General features: G+C 33.3%; 1 protein-coding gene across 5 annotated transcripts; it reads right to left on the bottom strand.

The window, feature by feature from the left end:
* Positions 1 to 940: 940 nt before the first annotated feature.
* Positions 941 to 17652, bottom strand: LOC121976036 (pre-mRNA splicing factor SR-like 1). 5 transcript variants are annotated; one of them, XM_042528020.1, is made up of 6 exons: positions 17338 to 17652; positions 16753 to 16817; positions 16249 to 16586; positions 15504 to 15584; positions 13251 to 13322; positions 941 to 2048 (listed from the first exon to the last, which is right to left on the bottom strand). In XM_042528020.1, exons 3-6 carry the CDS (start codon positions 16534 to 16536, stop codon positions 1218 to 1220), a joined length of 1272 nt encoding a protein of 423 aa, XP_042383954.1. In that variant the 5' UTR covers positions 16537 to 16586; positions 16753 to 16817; positions 17338 to 17652; the 3' UTR covers positions 941 to 1217. The 5 variants fall into 5 exon arrangements, with proteins under 5 accessions (XP_042383954.1, XP_042383956.1, XP_042383953.1 ...); XM_042528022.1 differs by having other exon boundaries at positions 16249 to 16614; XM_042528019.1 differs by lacking the exon at positions 16753 to 16817.
* Positions 17653 to 18278: the final 626 nt, after the last annotated feature.

The following is an 18278-nucleotide window of genomic DNA, read 5'->3' on the forward strand; positions in this document are numbered from 1 at the left end:
ACCTTATTCACAATATATTAAAAAATAATAAAATAATATAAATTTTATGTATTCAAATTATTAAGGACAGTAACGTTGTTAATTGAGCTCAATATAAAGAAAAGATTTTTAATAAATAAATTTAAAGAAATTGAATAAGCAAATAAACAATCTTAAACAGACAAATTTTTTAAATAAATAAATAAATTTGGACACATCTAAAATAGGTTAAAGAGTCATTTTTTTAAACGATTACAACTAATAGTAGGGTTTTTTTTCACAGGTAGTTAGCTCACATTGATTAATTTTAGGATATCTAGTCTAACTCCAACGAAATTATTCATCCACATAAGTTATTCATCAGTCACTAAAAATATAAAAGAGCTTTCTACAGCTGGATCATTGCTCTGGAATATAATAGATTGATTGAGCTTAAATCAGAATGAAAATTTCACTCATTCATATAATTTATTAGGCTTGAAATGGAACAATACCAATTAGATAAATAACGCAGCAACGTTTAAACTGCCAATAGATTAGAATTGCCATAACACAACTTTTTATGCTTGTGGTTTATGTAGGATCGAATAAAACACTAGAGTTTTATGCTTGTGGTTTATGTAGGATCGAATAAAGCACTAGAGTAGGATGAATATAACGCGTTTCGCTTACCAACATCATGATAGAATTAGCATTTGAAGTCGATTGATTCATGGCAACAAGCGGTTCTTCGACCAAGATCTTCCAACGGAATGAAGAAGAAAGAAGAGGGCAAGCCGGCAGAGTAACATGATGCACCAGTAAGTACACTTCACGTTTCAGCAATCTTCAATGCTTTCCTATCTTTCAAGAGCAAACAAACCGATAAATTAAACGCAAGTAATTCCCAGTTCAAATCACAACAATGAGAGCACACCGACACTAAACTCGTATATGTAAGAACTTAGGAGTTTTGAGATCCTGACAGGAATCCAGTAGCCAATTAATTTAAAAGAAATTGATAGAGTACAGGAGTAGCATACAACCTGTGATATCCAATTCCAAACAATTTTAAAGTTGAACAAAGAGAAATTGATGTCCCTGCAGATTCAGTGACACCTCTACAGTGTTTCCTTGCATTGAATGTTACAGAGTCTAGCATTTCACCCAGAGAATTGGTTGATTTTCAGTGAGGCCAAGAGATCGCTATATCCTTAGTCGATGTTACAAAACAACCATTGGGAAGTGCCATAACAACTTCATTTCCATGTAAAGCCCCCCAATCTTATAACTTCTTCACTGCTAGTGTCTTTCCGCAGCCGATCTGCAGGTTCTTCACTTTTCCTTTCGCTTGCATCACCATATAAATCTTTCAACTTTATCAGATTGCTTGAGACCACCTTAGTCTTGTCTTTATTTTCTTCTATGAATGGTTTAGATTGATGGTCAGAATCTGTGCCATAAATGATACTATGACTTCGGCTTCTGCTCCGGCTCCGGCTCCTACTCCTGCTTCGGCGAGAATTAGAGTGTCTATAGCCATCATGGTCTCTTCCACTCCTGTCATGATCCCTCCCATGGTCTCTCCCTAAGTGTCTATATTTATGTGATTCTCTATCACGATCACCACGCTCATGACTCCGGTCACAGTCCCTATCTCGATCATGCCCTGACCGTTCTACATCACGACGCTCACGACTGCGATTACGGTTCGAGCGTTCTCGATCACGATCACGTTGTTCATGGTCCGAACGATCTCGATCATGTCGTTCACGGCTGCTACTCCGGCGAATGTGCGGAGATGACCTCCGATGTTCATCACTCTCACCTCGTTCAGGTGCAGAACCTACAGTCCTCCTGACTGGAGATGAATCTCTGGTAGATGCACGGTGTGGAGCACGCTGACCAAAAGAAACTGATAACGCAGCCTTTACAGAAGGTGGACGGCGAGCAACATCATCAGATCCCTGACGACTAGATTCTCCAGTTACACCAGCATGCTTGGCAGGGAGCTTCAGTTTCTCCAGATTAGCAACAATTTGGCGAACAACAGGGACAGGGATCCTTGGAAAGAGTGTATCGAAGTAGTACTGCATAATCATATTAACAGCAGTTAAAAGGATTGAGTGACACCCAGTAAATGTAAAGTAACCGTGGCAAGTATATAGGAAAATTTAATATGCAATGTCAAGTAAACATAACAAGCAGGTAAAGTACTACAAAATGTGAATCGTGTCTAAAAGATTTAAAAAAGTTTATAATTAAGAACTAAAATAAAATAGAATCAAAGGTTAACCAGATCAGATGCAGACGCTGTCAAAAATTCAGAATATGCAGTTATCTCAGCATTTTATATATATTGATGTCTTCACGTTTTACAGGCTTCTAAGAGAGTCAATGTCTAATAACTTAGACAAAAGAAACTTTCAAGGAATATATCACCATCAAAAAATGATTGTTCCTATCTGAACAATTGTTGAAAATGAAACCAAAAGAATATGGGTATGATGAACAAAAACCATAGGTTATCTAGGTTTTAGATTCCTGAATCTTCAACCTGTCGTAGATAGTTTAGCATTTAGCTCAACAAAGAGAGGAAACTCAAGTACAACGTTGGAAATAATAGAACCACTGGTAAGGGAAACATGTCTATGTAAAATTCATTGGTCCATGGACAGTAATTGATACAAGAGATGCGTCTGCAAGTTCAATAGGATATCTAACTTTTTAGTATGCATTTCGCCGTTGAGAGGAAGTGCCTTGCAAGAGAATAAATAAGAGAGAAGAGAAAAAAAAAGAATTTCAGAACAACCATTATAAGATGGATTGTGTTAGCAACTATGGATGAGTCACTGTGGATGCAAACATAAGGCAAGCAAAGATCTAACCCTGGTCAATAGTTGAAGCTGTCACACGGTATCCTAAATTTGACAATGTCTTCTCGCATCAAAATACACTTCCAGCTCCTGAAAGCAGGGAAGACTATTGCTAGTAGTTTGTCACATTAGTCTCAATTGTACTGTTGGTAAATCCAAGTCATAGTCGGGAAACCTCGAAATCCAGTTGGAATTCTGTTGGATAACCTATGGTTATTGTAATTTTATATAAAGAATGAAACACTATTGTAGAACTGGCGTTACATCTCCAAATAGCAAGGGTTGTGGTCAAATCAACTGCAAGAGTTGTGGCAATATAGAAAGATGTATTGGATAAAAAGCCGACTTTATTAATATCGGAATATGATAGAAGGGCCAGAATTAACTGCTTCACAACCTTTGCAAGATACCCTTTCCTTTTCCAAGATCCACTTTTATTACTAGCTACAGTGAACGTAAAACCGCAAGTAATGGAGGATCAAACAATCTATTTTCTCCGCAATCAAAAGAAGATTTTGTGCCTATCTGGGAAAGCAGTAACCTATTAGAAACTACTGGACCAACTTGCGAGGTGATGGTTGAAAAAACTGATGTTGGGATCCAACTTGACTGATGGTATAACTTGCAGTTCTAATTGCATGCCTCCAGTGGTGGTCGCATACATCTAATGAGGATAGACAAACAGAATGCTTAGAAGCATGAAGAAAAAGATGAAAGGTGATAAGAAACACATGCATTGTAATACTCCATTCGCATAATGGATCATATATCTTCATTAAATCAGATAATAGCTAGAATGGTCAAAGGTTTATTATACCAGATCCAAACCCCAGTCTTGTTAGACAATATGCAGGCAACTGTACCAGATTTCCCTAACCTAATCAGAGCAAAGAAAGGGACGAAAGCCATAAAGATCAATTTAGTAACATCATAGCTGTGTAGAAATCCATCTTACCAAGACCCCATCCTTCTAATATTTCTGTGGAAACACCCCAAACCTCTTATTTACTGAATCAGATGTAAATTTTCTCTCTTATTATACCTCAGGAAGACCTGCTTGACATTCTAAATATATATAATGGTGTATTTGTGAAGTTGTAACAGGAAAATACACATACAGTTAAGAGGGGCTACCTAGGATTGGAATAACCCAAACAACTCCATTAACATGGTATCAAAGCTGTTGATATCTCAGAACCGACTCCTTGGTAATTTCAATTGTATTCTTTCCAATTCAGCATGATTAAGAGTGTATCGGAGCATTCAGTGTTTCAACTTCCATCTCATTAAGGAAAATGCATCTTTCTCAGTCTTTATTGAAATTATCATAAAAAATCACAAAGTTGAAAGTATACTTTCGTTTCTCCCAAATCAAAAACTAAAATATTTTCTAAACATAAATTTGCTTATTCATGAGACATTCATATATCACAACAAAAATATGTACGTAGATATGTTAAGAGCTAGCTCCGTTGACAAGCATGGGCCCAAATGTCATTATGACGTTAGGACAAGGGAAATCATCATAATTGAACTTTTTGACATGAAATCTCCATTGACTATGTGTGATTAGCCAATATCTCACGTCTCCATACTATGGTTATGGGAATGGGGAAGAGAGCTTTACAGATTCTGTGATATTTTCAGAATGCCCTAGGAAAACATCTCATATACTGTGAACAAGGTAATTATCAGATTTCTAGGCTACAATAGATGCAAATTTGGCAAAAGAAAATCATACTCTAACTGTCAGGTCAAGGACAGAGGCAGAATATAGCACAACTAGTTGTTGGATTGACAAGAGCTCAAACTGTCATGCACACTCTTTCAAGAAGTTATTGGTTACAGTAACGCTGCTCTACTGTAACCAGTGTCTTTACTCTAACTAGTTCTTAGATAAAAACTACAATAAAAAGGAGATCAGTAATTTATTGGTTAGTTCCTATAATCAATTAGCAGATTTGTTGACTAAAGCTTTCAGAGGTCCTAGAACTGGAACAAGCTAGGGCTTTATAACATTTTAATCTAGCTTGCAGGAAAAAATTGAGAATGCATTTCACATATAACAAATATAAAAGGGTATATTTTCAAAGTTGGTATAAAATATGATAAATATATGTAAAGGCAACTACAAGGGTTGGAATAACCTAAATGATTCACCCATTAGCAATTACTAGTCTACAATCAAACTTAAAATTTATCAAGAAAAAATTTATGCAAATGAAGGGGGATTTGAAATTTATGCTTTGAGTTTTAGTATCATTTGTGTCTAATAGATTTAGAATTTGTTTACTTCAAGACAACTAGTCAAACCTTATTATTTTGATCTATAATTAATTATAGTATTTTTGAATTTCAAGAATTATAATCCAAATTTGTCATTTCCCACAATTTCAAGGCACATCGTTAATAGTTCATTGTAACAATGTCACACAAGATTCTTGCAAATATTTACTTAGATTACGAACATTCATCTATTCTAGTCTAATGGTGATCAACATTTCTATTATTTCTCAGCTTACTTTGTGATATTTTATCATGAAGTTATTGATCCTATGTGTATAGCCAATTATTTTGAAAATCATAGTAAATTTACTCATACAAATAATTAATCTAGTGCAGCATTAGAATACCCTACACAAAGTATAGTTTCAAACGTTAGTAGGATCTTAATCAAAGTAGAAAATTCATAGAATAATTTAGCCAGTAATTTCTGAGTAGCATCATCTAGGTTTCTAAGATTATATGCACAAACTAATTTCTATATCACAAATTTATTGTTATTTTAATACGCATTTTAAAATCAAAGAATCGCTTCCATCCACATATTTTTGGAGTTTTATACTAAACTAATAAATTACTACATGTGTGTGTATAATAAATATTAAAATAAATAAGAATCAAAATGTTTATAAAAATTACCAATGAATTATCTTCATAAAAACATTTAAAGTGCACATCTGAATTGAAAATTTATGCATATAATAAATATATTGAGTCAATTTATCATAAATATATTTACTTGATTCTTAAAATGTAAAAAAATCCGAGTTAGTTATGATTAAATTATTGAATTCAATAAATCAATTAAAAACATATTAAATATAAAAATGTCATATTATCAAATCATAGAAAATATTACTAATTAATATTATGGATGCATACTAAATTTATTAATAACAGTAATTCTTCCACGGAGACTTAATAAAGATTAGCAAAAAAATTATCGTTGGACTTAAATATAGCATTATTGCATGAATGATAAGAGGGGAAATCAAAATCTTCACACTTTGCTAGGTATGATCAGAAGAAATTAAAAATATATAAACTTGGCATTAAACTAACACACTTGGCTAGCTAGAGTTGGTTATTAATAAAGAAGATAAAAATCCTATATGACAACAAAATTGGTGAATCTCTCTTTGCACAATGCATTTAAGTATATATTGATTAACCCAAATATAAACTAGATTGATCTTATTCTGGAAGATACTATATTCCAATAGCTATTGAGTTCAGATAAATACATACTATTTTGACTTCAGTAATTCAACCAATGATTCAAAATTAAATTGCATATGCATATGCCGGCATACTGCACATATACAGATGTGATGAAGTACTGCATATTCATATCCAGCTGCATCAAATGCTACTTAACATATTATATCTATTATTTGGATGACCACACAAGCTACTAGCAGGACAGAGGAAAAAGACAACACCTACCCTTCCACATAACATAGGTGTTTTAGAGAACCAGCTTCTGCAACATACCACCATATCTCTTCCCGTGAAAGAAAACAAACAGAAATTCATTGATTCAAACTTTATATGGTAATTGAGGAACATTATCTTTGTTCAAGACACTACATTGAGATTCAGTAACCAACCACAAATTCAGGACGAGACTACCAAGTCACTTTCCTTAGTCAAATACAGACAGATAGGCAATCAGAGGTCACTGAATTGTAATTTTCAATTCCTAAAAAAGTATGTAAGCGCAAATTTGTGTCCTAGTTGACCTCAATATGAAAATGCAGGGAGTAGTTTTACATGACCGCCACTTAAGAAATCACTCCATGCTATAGGTTTCTAGTCAAGGGCATAACCCTCTTATAATTAGCCATTTCCTATGTTCTATTTTTTTCAGCCTAACTTATGAGCATGTACAGAATCATGGTTAAAACTCATACCATGAAGGTGGTGTGTTCAAAATGTATCATTCTAATAAATTACCAAATCTCGAAGTTATTCAGTACAAGAAATTTAAGTTGTGTTGTTGTGTCAATCATTTAGATAGTATCGTGTCATATTACTATTACACCTTTTGACATTTTATTTTTTTAAGCTTTTGTTATGCAATATAATGTTAAAATTGTATCATTGCATACGAGAGTTAGGAATATAAATGTGTTATCTTCTTAGAGGGTGTTTGACTAAACTTATTAAAAACAGCTTATAAGCTCGTACAACTTATAAGTTGTTTTAGGAGCTTATAAGCGGTTAGGTCTTATTTTAAAAATAAGTAGTTAAAGTGTTTGGATGAACTTATTTTAAACAACTTAAAGATATTGATGTGTTTGGTATTATAAGATCTTTTTATTAACAAAATTACCAAAAAAGGTATAATACTATTAAGGTATTATATATATATATATATATATATATATATATATATATATAACAAACAAAACTAGTTTACAATTTTATAATATGTTAAACTTATATAAAAAAAACTATTTAATATTTTAATTTAGAAATTTTCAAAACTTTAATGATATCATTAATATTTCAAATAAAAATTATAGTTAAAAATTGATCAATAATATATTTGACACTTTGTTTTTCTAAATCCTAAGAAAAAGTTGGATAGAAAAAAATCAAATTCTAATCGAGTCGGAGAATTTGTGCACCAAGGAGAGAAGATATGGAAGGGAGTGTTGGAGACTTCGTGCACTGGGAAAAGAAGTCGGCGTAGAGAGAGAGTTGTTAGGTTTGTAAAAATCTATGGAAGATAAGATGGAGATTAATAAAAATATTTAAGGATATTTTAGAGAAGAAAATTATTAAAATAAATTTTTTAAAAAAAAAGTAAGGTCACCCTTACTTTTTTAAAAATAGCTTATAAGTTGTCAAACAATTTATTTTGATAGCTTATAAGCTGTTTGTAAAAAATTTTACCAAACAAATTTGAAGAGCTTATAAGCTCCAAAACAACTTATAAGCTATTTTGTAGAGCTTATAAGCTGAGCCAAACACCCTCTTATTCTTATTTTGCATCTCCTTTCTCTTTCTCCACCAATTCTCCATGGCCATGCAGAGACACTGCTACAAGACCAATACAGTATTGTTCCCGTCAAAATTCAAAACTTCGACAAAGCTCCAGATTTTAAACCTTGTATAGAATACCCATCTTTATTTGTTGCGCATGGAAACAATAAATGTAAGCAAAACAGATCAGTAATGGACCTCAGAAGTAAAGAGACATGACAAATTCACAGCATGTGAATTTTTTTTCCATCTAATAAAGTCAAACAAAACATGAGATACCAGGTAGCATCTTTTAACCAATGTTCGAAATTGCGCCCTAGGCGCCGCCTAGGCGCTGTGCCGGCGGGCTCGGCGGGCCAAGCTTTTTAAGGCATGTTAAATCCGTTTTTAGGTATTTGCCAGCCGTTCGTAGGCGTTCGTTTGTTTCATCGCCCCGGCTGTTCGTCTTCCCTGATCTCTCCCTGATCGCGTTGCTTCCGGTAAGTTTTTGTTTCCGTTCATTTTTGTTTCATCGCCCGTTTTTTGTTTCTCAAATCTGCGTCGCGGCAACACCGGATGCATCGCAGGTGTCAGACGCTGCCGGAAGCTTCGTCGGACGCGGCGTATGCGTCCGGCGAAGTCCGGCGTTGCTTCGAGCAACGCCGGTAGAGTCGCGATGCTTCTGGCTGTGCCAAAAGCTTTCCGCGCGACGCTACCGGCGCCGCTGGAAGCAACGCCGGACTTCGCCGGACGCATCGGACTCGTCCGGCGAAGCTTCCGGCAGCGCCGGAGCCCTCCCGCGAGCCGCCGGTGGCGGCCCGTGGCGTCCGCCGTCCGCGCCGTCGCGCGAGTCGCGAGACTCGCGAAAGAGACGTGGTTTTAGCTTTTTTTTTTTTTTTTAGATTTAATAAATTAAAACAATTCCTAACTCCTAACGGGGATAATTTTAATAATAAGGTTGAGTTCATAAACCCTAATAAAATTAAGATCCCAATTAAATATATTTAAAATTTATCTTTTTTATAATAAATATTATTAATTTATATAAAACAAATTTAAATATATAAAATTATATATAAAATTCTAATAACCATTATTAATTTATATAATCATATTTAAATATATAAATAATATATTTAATTTTTTTAAATAAATAATATTAAATATTAATTTATATATTAACATATTTAAAAAATTTAAAATTATAATAAATATTATCATTTATCACTTTATCAGATTTAAAAATATAAAAATATTTAAAATTAAAAAACATATAATACATTATACATATTAATAAATTAATAAATCATATTTAATTATTTATAAATTATATTAAAATTTTGAAATTTTTAATAAATATTATTAATTTATATAAATCATATTTATAAATTTTAATATTTTATATATTATAAATGTATATTAATCGGATTTATAAATATTAATTATTAAAATTTTTAAAATTCTAATAAATATTATTAATTTATATAAATCAGTTTTAAAAATATGAAAATTAAATTAAAATTTTAAAAATTCTAATAAATATTATTAAATTCTAATAAATATTATTAATTTATATAAATCAGTTTTAAAAATATAAAAATTAAATTAAAATTTTAAAAATTCTAATAAATATTATTAATTTATATATAAGTATATAACAGATTTAATAATATAAAAAATATATTTAAAATTAAATTTATTTAAATAAATATCTAATAAATTTTATTAATTAGATTAAGATATATAAAAAAATATTCTCAAACTTGTTAATGACTTAATGTTATATTTCATATTTTCATTATTTTGTATTGTATATTTGTATGGTATAATTAAATTTTATTATCATATTATGTCTTGTTATATATAATTTTTTTCCCTTCAGATTATCTGTTATCAATGGCAAGCAATCAATCTTCGACAGCATCTGTCACTCAACCCGAATCCGGAATTCTTAGAAGAAAATCAAATGACATCGGATGGGAGTTTGGAATATTGATTGATCCTAAGAACCTCGACAAAATTAAATGTAAGTTATGTGGAAAAGCAATGTCAGGAGGAGTGTATAGGATAAAGGAGCACATTGGAAATATACCTGGAAATGTATCGGGTTGTCGAAAAGCATCTCAAGAAGACAAAAATAAGTGCAAACAGGCTATTTTAGAAGGGAGGAACAGAAAGAAGAACAAAATAATGGAAGAACAAAGTTGTAGAGCAGAGGTGGCTATTTCCATAGATGAAGAAGAAGGTCTTGAAATTGAAGGGATGGATGGAGTTAAAAAACCTCTTCCACTTGGCCCCATGGACAGATATGCATCGGCAATTGCTCCAGAAAATGCAGGCTCTAGTGGAAGTAAAGTACTTCGGCAAAAAAATATAAATGAGGCTCTTTTCAAAGAGAGAACTCAACAAGTTCAACAATATGTTGGGAGATGGGTTTATGAAAATGGAATCTCATTCAATGCTGTTGATAATGATAGCTTCAAGCAACTAATGGAGGCAGTGGGTCAATTTGGACCAGGATTCAAGCCTCCAACTCAATATCAACTTAGGGAGCCACTATTGAAAGCCGAAGTTGAAAGAACAAAACAATTGCTGAAGAAACATGAAGAAGAATGGGCAAAGAATGGATGCTCGATCATGACAGATGCATGGAGTGATAGAAAAAGAAACATCTTAAATTTGTGTGTTAATTGCAAGGAGGGTACTACATTTTTAGAGTCTAAGGAGTCTTCAGAAGAGGCACATACAGCTGAACTTATTTTTGAGTATGTTGACAAGTGTGTTGAACAAGTAGGAGCTCAGAATATTGTTCAGATTGTTACAGACAATGCCACCAACAATATGGCTGCAGCTAAATTGATGAGAGAAAAACGACCTGGGATCTTTTGGAGTTCATGTGCAACTCACACTATTAATCTCATGCTTGAAAGTATTGGCAAACTTCCACGATATAAAAAGGTGATTGAGCAATCCAAGGCTTTTACCATTTTCATCTATGCTCACCATAAGACTTTATCATTGATGAGAAGTTTCACGAAGAAGAGAGACATAGTCCGACCAGGAGTTACCAGGTTTGCATCAAATTTCCTCACATTGCAAAGTTTGATTGAAAAAAAAGCTAGTTTAAGAGCCATGTTTACAAGTGATATGTGGGAGAAATGTAAATGGTCAAAAACAAACAAAGGAAAATTGGCTTACTCTACAGTGATGAGCATGAGTTTTTGGAATGGTGTGACACTTTGTTTGAAAATATTTGCTCCTTTGGTAAGAGTTCTTCGATTGGTAGATGGAGATAGAAAGCCATCGATGGGGTTTCTATATGGGGAGCTTCTTCAAGCTAAAGAAGATATCAAGGTGGCTCTGAATAACGTGGAATCAAATTATCAGCCTATCATAGTCATTATTGAGTCAAAATGAAGGATAGACTTGATACATCATTGCATACCACTGCATTTTTGTTGAATCCTTATTTTTACTACAAAGATAGTTCTATTGCTCTTTATGAGGAGGTCGCGATGGGGATTTTTGAATGCATGGAAACTTTGCATGCCAATGAGTTAGATCTACAAGATACAATTATTAACAAGGAATTTCCAAAATATAGAAATAAGACTGTGTTGTTTGGAAAAACATTGGCAGCAAAAGCATGTGAAAAAAATGATGATACATTTGATCCATGTGCATGGTGGAGTACATACGGTGCTCACACACCTAACTTGCTAAGGGTGGCATTGAGGATACTTTCATTAACTACAAGTTCATCTGGGTGTGAAAGAAATTGGAGTACATTTGAAGGAGTAAGTTTTAAACTTTCAGTTATAATATTTATTTTCTTTGTTTTTTTTTTTAGATTCATACAAAGAAAAGAAATAGGTTGGATGCCAACAGGTTGAACAATCTAGTATTTGTCCAATTTAATGCTAGATTGTTGAACAAACAAAAAAGAGAAAAAGAAAGAAATGTTGATGTCCTTCTTGCAAAAGATGCTTCAAATGCACAAGGTTGGATTGTGGACGGTGGGGAAGATGATGAAGTTGAACTAGGTTCTGGGCTCACTTGGCAAATGGTTGATGAAGCAAGTGGAGCGGATGAAAATCTACAACCCCGAAGAAGCTCTAGAGTGAGAGAACTTCATGAAGATGATTTTGAATCTGAAGAAGAAGACGAGGATCACAATAATGATATTGAGTTTGTGTCCGATGAAGAACAAGTTATTGAAAATTATGGAGAAGAGGAAGCAGAATAAATACGAGTTTATGAGATATTATTAGTTGTGTAATTTTGAACTCATTTTGTTAAAACATGATTTACGTTATTTAACAATTATATTTTGCTTAGTGGTTACTGGTTACTGATTCACAATGCATTGTAATCTTGAATTGAACTATTGCTACTATTTTCCAATGTTCTACTGTTTGCTATATGATTATGATAACTTACTGCATGTTCTATTGTTTAACTGTTTTTTTTAACTCATATTTACTAAGTCTAGTATATTTCCTTTGCACAAAACTATTAATTTTCTTTTATAGTTTTTCATTTTTTGGTATTGGAAAGTATGTATTTATTTCAGCATACATAGTTAGATCACCATTGCTATGAAATTGTTTAAGACAACATTTAGATTTGTATATGACATTATCCACAGTCCACATGAAACAAGGAATACCGAGGAATCCGCCTAGCGCCGCTTAGTCCCCGCCTAGGCGCTAGGCGCTGGTCCGCCGCCCGACTAGTGTCTAGCGAATTTTAGAACCTTGCTTTTAACTCATCCAAAATGCTTTCTGACATGGTCAGTGATCACCCTTCACTGGCATAATGGAATGAGCAAATTGGTCAAACAATAAGGTATATACAAAACAGAAGCTTGATAGCCTAGATTCTGCATCAGACCAAATGATTGAAAAAGACACGTAGCAGAGTAACAAGATATTGGAAAACCATTGACTAGAGATAAAAATGTCTGCAGATTTACTCTCAAATCATACTATGATAGGTACGGAAGCTAAACCAAAATGAAATGACCTCGGTTACCAAAAGAATCAACATTAGCTCATACAACATGTATGCAATAGGTTAAAAAAGGGGGAAAAAAAATTTATCAATAACATATGGAAGACAAGCACATTCCAAGAAGGTCACAAGGTAAGTCAAACAACAGACCTGCCCAAGAAGAAGATCACGCACATATACCCCCATTGTTGTAAGTCGACCATTGGAACCAGGAGAGAATTCCTGTAGCAGAAAAGACAACGAGCAAGAATCTAGTTTATTATCATATAAGGTTACTGCCTTCATATCAAATTTAAATAGTAAGCAACAGTATAGCTTGTGGTGTCAACTGTCCAAAGACATTGAATTAGGTTCTATATCACTGCTCTTGTGCAAGTTCATTACATATATGCATTAAAAAACAAGTACAAGGTCTAATTGGCTCCAAAAACCAATCTACAAATATAATACAAGGTAAAATATAGACAGAGACCTACCATCAATAACATGCATAATGTAAAATAGCTAAGCAAAGACAAAGGCAGTAGTATACAAGTCTTTTATAGCTTAGCAACTAGCTTCTTCCTTTTGATTCAATGAACCCAATGGTCATCCCTAAATGAAACATCATCGTTGAAAAATACAATGATGAGGCAAAAGATCACCGTGATCCTCAAGCTATATTAGTCTCAATTGTTTGAGATCAGCTAGCTATGCAATCTTATCCTAACATTTAACTCTAAGAAAACTACACTGCTAGCAGCAGCAACCCTTAGAGCTTCCACTGTTCAATTCAACTTGTCTAACTATAATACTAATAATCAACTTTGCAGACAATACCTTGGTATTCTCATTTATCATATACTGGAGATACATTAATCAGGAATAGTAGTAGCAGTTTTTTCTTCTATTTTTTTTTTCTAATAACCCCACACATCCATCTTAGCATTCTCATCACTATTAGTGTTGTTTCCTAAATACACAACACTTTAACCTATAAAGACTGAGTCATACCACAACCTTACTAAATATAGGGCACAAAAAGAGTGCACAAGACTCAAAAAGATTTTTCCATCAACCAAGGTTAGGTACTTTATTAGTGATATTTTCGTTGTGAATAATAGCTATAAAATATATACAATTTTTTCTCATTGAATTGTATAAGAATATTTGCCTTCACATTAGATACTAGATAGCACAACCATTGAGTATAACAATCAATATGTAATTGGAAGAAACCCAAACAATTTGATATGGCAATTTCAAGTTTGTAAAACATATAATGCATATGCTGATATATCATAAACTATCAAAGGAAGAAAGAATAGTTTAATTATAAATTTGACACTGTACAAGAAAGACCAAACAAAAAAGATAATATATTCCCTTCCAAGGTTCAAAATCTCGAGCCGTATCGAAATTTCGGTCTGTGACTAGAACGATATTGTTTCAGTATCGTGTTGATGTGTGATACATAGTGTCGGTAATGAATTGGAGTTGAAGAAGGAAAGAGATGAAGCATGGGAAGGAGTGTGTACCAAGCATGGTTTTAAATGTTGTACCATATCATTCGGTAAATTACCGAAACTCGATACCACTTAGCACAAACAATGTCTCCTTCCTTTGGTTCATCTCATTTCTCCTTTAACCTCCAATTTGTCACCAGCACCATGCATTTGGAGCATCATCATGATATTCGAACAATATCTTTCTAGTTAAAGATCGAAACTACGATACGACTTGAGATTTTAAACCTTGGTGTCGAGTGCTATCAAGTTTCGATGATTTAATGAAACCATACGTTTCGACTGATTCGCCCAACACGGTATGAGATTTCAAATATTCCCTTCAGTACATAATAGAGCTGCATATCTATAGTAGCCATTGAGAAATTACATAATATCCAATACGAAGTTTGAAAGATAATTTCAAGTTTGTAAAACATATAATACATATACTGATATATCATAAACTATCAAGGGAAAAAAGAGTAGTTAAATTATAAATTTGACATTGTACAAGAAAGACCAAACAAAAAAGACAATATGCTCCCTTCACTACATGGTATAGCTACATATCTATAGTAGCCATTGACAAAATACATAATATCCAATACAAAGTTTGAAATGTAAGAGAAAGTGGTACCACACAAAATCAAAAGAAAAAATTTAAAAATTGTAAAAACAAAAACCAATGAACTGTTGTAACAAGCAAACGTAAAGGGGCCATAAAATTAATAAATTGTCATCAGAAGTTCCTTGGATCAATTTTATCTAGGGGTTATCGTTATGGGGAAAATCAAAACACAGAAGTCTAGAATAAAATCAAAAACAATAAGAAATGTCCTGTAATATTGGTTATAAGAATCAGTTTCGGAACAAGTCACTAGAAAAGACAACAAAGAGAAATGTATGGATAAAGTACCTCATCATCCTTAACATATGGCTCAAACCATGTCCACAGTGTCTTTGGTTCTGCAACATAACGAAGATAGAGGAAGCCAACCTGTATAATAAAGAACAATTCATTTTCATCTTTAATGTGCAGCGACTACAAGTAAAGGAATAAATTCTAGCATCAACAACCAAGCTTGAAACCATATATCTACATGCATATCAGAGGAAAAGAGGAACAGTGTTGATGACACAAACATATGGGCCTTGTCCGTGAAACAGAAACTAACAGAAAAGTTCAGAAACAAATCAATCCATTTAAGATCATGTATATCCTAGGAACATAACCTAGAATTTTGACATCCAACAATAGCCTTGATAGCCACAGAAAAGGTTTTGAGATAGATGAGAGAAACTTGTGTATTCATATCTCCCAGAGGGGTTAGAATCAATGTATTTATACGCTCAAATAGCCAATTATCCCAGAGACTAGGCAATACATGAACATGAATATGCTTGAGATTTTGCCAATTAGGAATGCAAAATATTAACACGGAGAATCATCCAAGAATACATGAACATGCTGAAGATTCTGCTAATAACTTTGCTTAATTAACTAAAAAATGAAAAAAAAAATATATATATATCTGCATGATGCAGGTCAAACTAGGTAGGAAGCCCAAGCAAATAGTATAGTCATAGATGGGATGGTAGAAAAGAAAGAGAAATGTTCTAGGAAAAAAAATATAAAATATATAATATATATGTAGAGTTACCGCTCTAATGTAAGGAGAATCGGGATGCTTCAACAGTCCATGCATCTGCTTGACCGTCAATTTCATTGTGAAAAATTTGTAAAGCAGACAAAATGCTGTGGAAGGTCCTCTGCAATTTCCAGTCATCCATGGTTCCACATGATCAACTTGGTTGTAGATCTCATCTATAACTTCATGGTAAGTCTTCAGTCTATAAAGTTCTTTGAAATAATCAGATGATAGAATGTTCATGGAAAGAACCTTCTCTACTAAAGTATCAATAGACTTTCCAGATGTTTGTATCTCCATTATCCAACAATACTTCACAGAAATTTCTCACCGCACAAATTAGCGACAACCTGGAAGAAAACTTGAATCAGCCTGTAGCTAAAAAAGTAAAATTTGGTCAATAAGAGAGGAAATATGCTTAAGTTCAGTCAACATGATTACTGATGATTAATCAAGTTCACAGAGAAAATAATAAGGATAAACAAACACTTTACCAGAAGCAGAAAAAAATAGTACCTGCCTACCCTTGCACAAAATTTCTTGTACCTTGGCCTTGTTTAATCCGTTAACAGCTCATAACTCTACATGCATAATCACAAAAAACAAGAGAGAAAAAAAAAAGTATCTTTGGGATATATATACAACCACATAAGAGGATCTGAAATGTGAACAAGTTTTTTTTATCCCAGTTAGTACTTTCTCAGTAAAAACATAGGTAACTTTTGCTAAGTTAGTTATTCAACCCTGGTCAGTTTGATATAATTCTCTCAATGGCAGGACTCGTAAGAAAACATAGTGAAAGATGATTATAACTTTCCCTTCTCGCCATCTATAAACTGTGAATCAGCGATTTCGATTTTTCCCTAACTTTGAAGAAGATGTTTTACCCAATTATATCCAGAAAAGTTGATCTATAAAGTAGTCAAAGTTATCATCCTCATCTTTCAATATCACTAAGATTTTAAGCCCAAAATTTTTTTTTTCAATAAAAGGCCAACTGAATGCGATAATTAGGGCAGGAGAGAGCGACAGAGTATAGTGAAGATGCAAGGTAGCCACGAGAGGTTGGAGGGCAGAAATTACTTAGACGAAGGCACGTACCTATCGCAATAGGCTCTCTGCACGTCCTGTTGCACCGGATACCCTCCTCCCTCCCCGGATTAGCTTTGGAGTTAGGGTTTCTTTTATCAAATAGCCAGAAACGCTTGGAGGGAGGCAGAGATGGCTGAACAGAATCGGAACGAAATTCAGCGACGGGAAAAGTGAGGATTCCGTCGGAAGTGGTGGCCGTGGAGAGGGAGGAGGAAGGGGGTGACGGCGCCGTCAGGAGAGCGGTGAGAGGAAGCAACACGCGAACTCCGATCCCGGTCTCGAGATGAACGAACGAATCGTGGGCATGTCTAGCCCGAAAGCGGATAACCCAACCGACCCAAGTAAGCTGAATTTTATTTTATTTTATTTTATTCAAATTTCATCCAATTTTTAATTTATATATTAGAAAACTGATAAAACTCCTGGTAAAAAGTCCGAGAAATTTGATTAATTAGGAAATTTGATTTTTTTTTTTTTTTTTTTTTAAAAACAATTCACTTATTTCGAAACAATTGATTTCGGCTTTAAAAATCTATATTCGATTAATTCGATTAAATTACAATTTTTTTTTATTTTCAATCAATTTAACTAATTTTAGCTATTACATTATAATAAAAATAATGTCACTCATCTAAAACAGTTTAATATTATCCACATTTGACACGATAAAAATAGACAAGACCTTTTGCATGGAAAATATCAATCAACCAATGAGTCATTTATCTCATTAAAAATTAATCCTAAAATTTATTAGAATAAATATTCATACAAATACTAACTGTGTCAATTCGTGAAAATAAACTTACCTATTACATGCATAGCCTCCGATAGGCTTAGCTTGTTCGTCATTTAATTATAATCTACCAACATAATGAGATAGTAAGTGAATAAAAATTTATCATTTGAAATGAGAGGTCAAATCTTGAGACTACCTATGTCTAATATAACTC

This window comes from Zingiber officinale, chromosome 4B, assembly GCF_018446385.1.
Source record: "Zingiber officinale cultivar Zhangliang chromosome 4B, Zo_v1.1, whole genome shotgun sequence".
Taxonomy (NCBI): Eukaryota; Viridiplantae; Streptophyta; class Magnoliopsida; order Zingiberales; family Zingiberaceae; genus Zingiber; species Zingiber officinale.

Coding starts and splice junctions, on each gene's coding strand:
- LOC121976036 (XM_042528019.1), bottom strand. CDS start 16,536: ATGGAGATACAAACATCTGGAAAGTCTATTGATACTTTAGTAGAGAAG. Junction 15,585..16,248: donor ATTCTCCTTACATTAGAGCG/GTAACTCTACAT, acceptor TTTATTATACAG/GTTGGCTTCCTCTATCTTCG. Junction 13,323..15,503: donor CATATGTTAAGGATGATGAG/GTACTTTATCCA, acceptor TTTCTGCTACAG/GAATTCTCTCCTGGTTCCAA.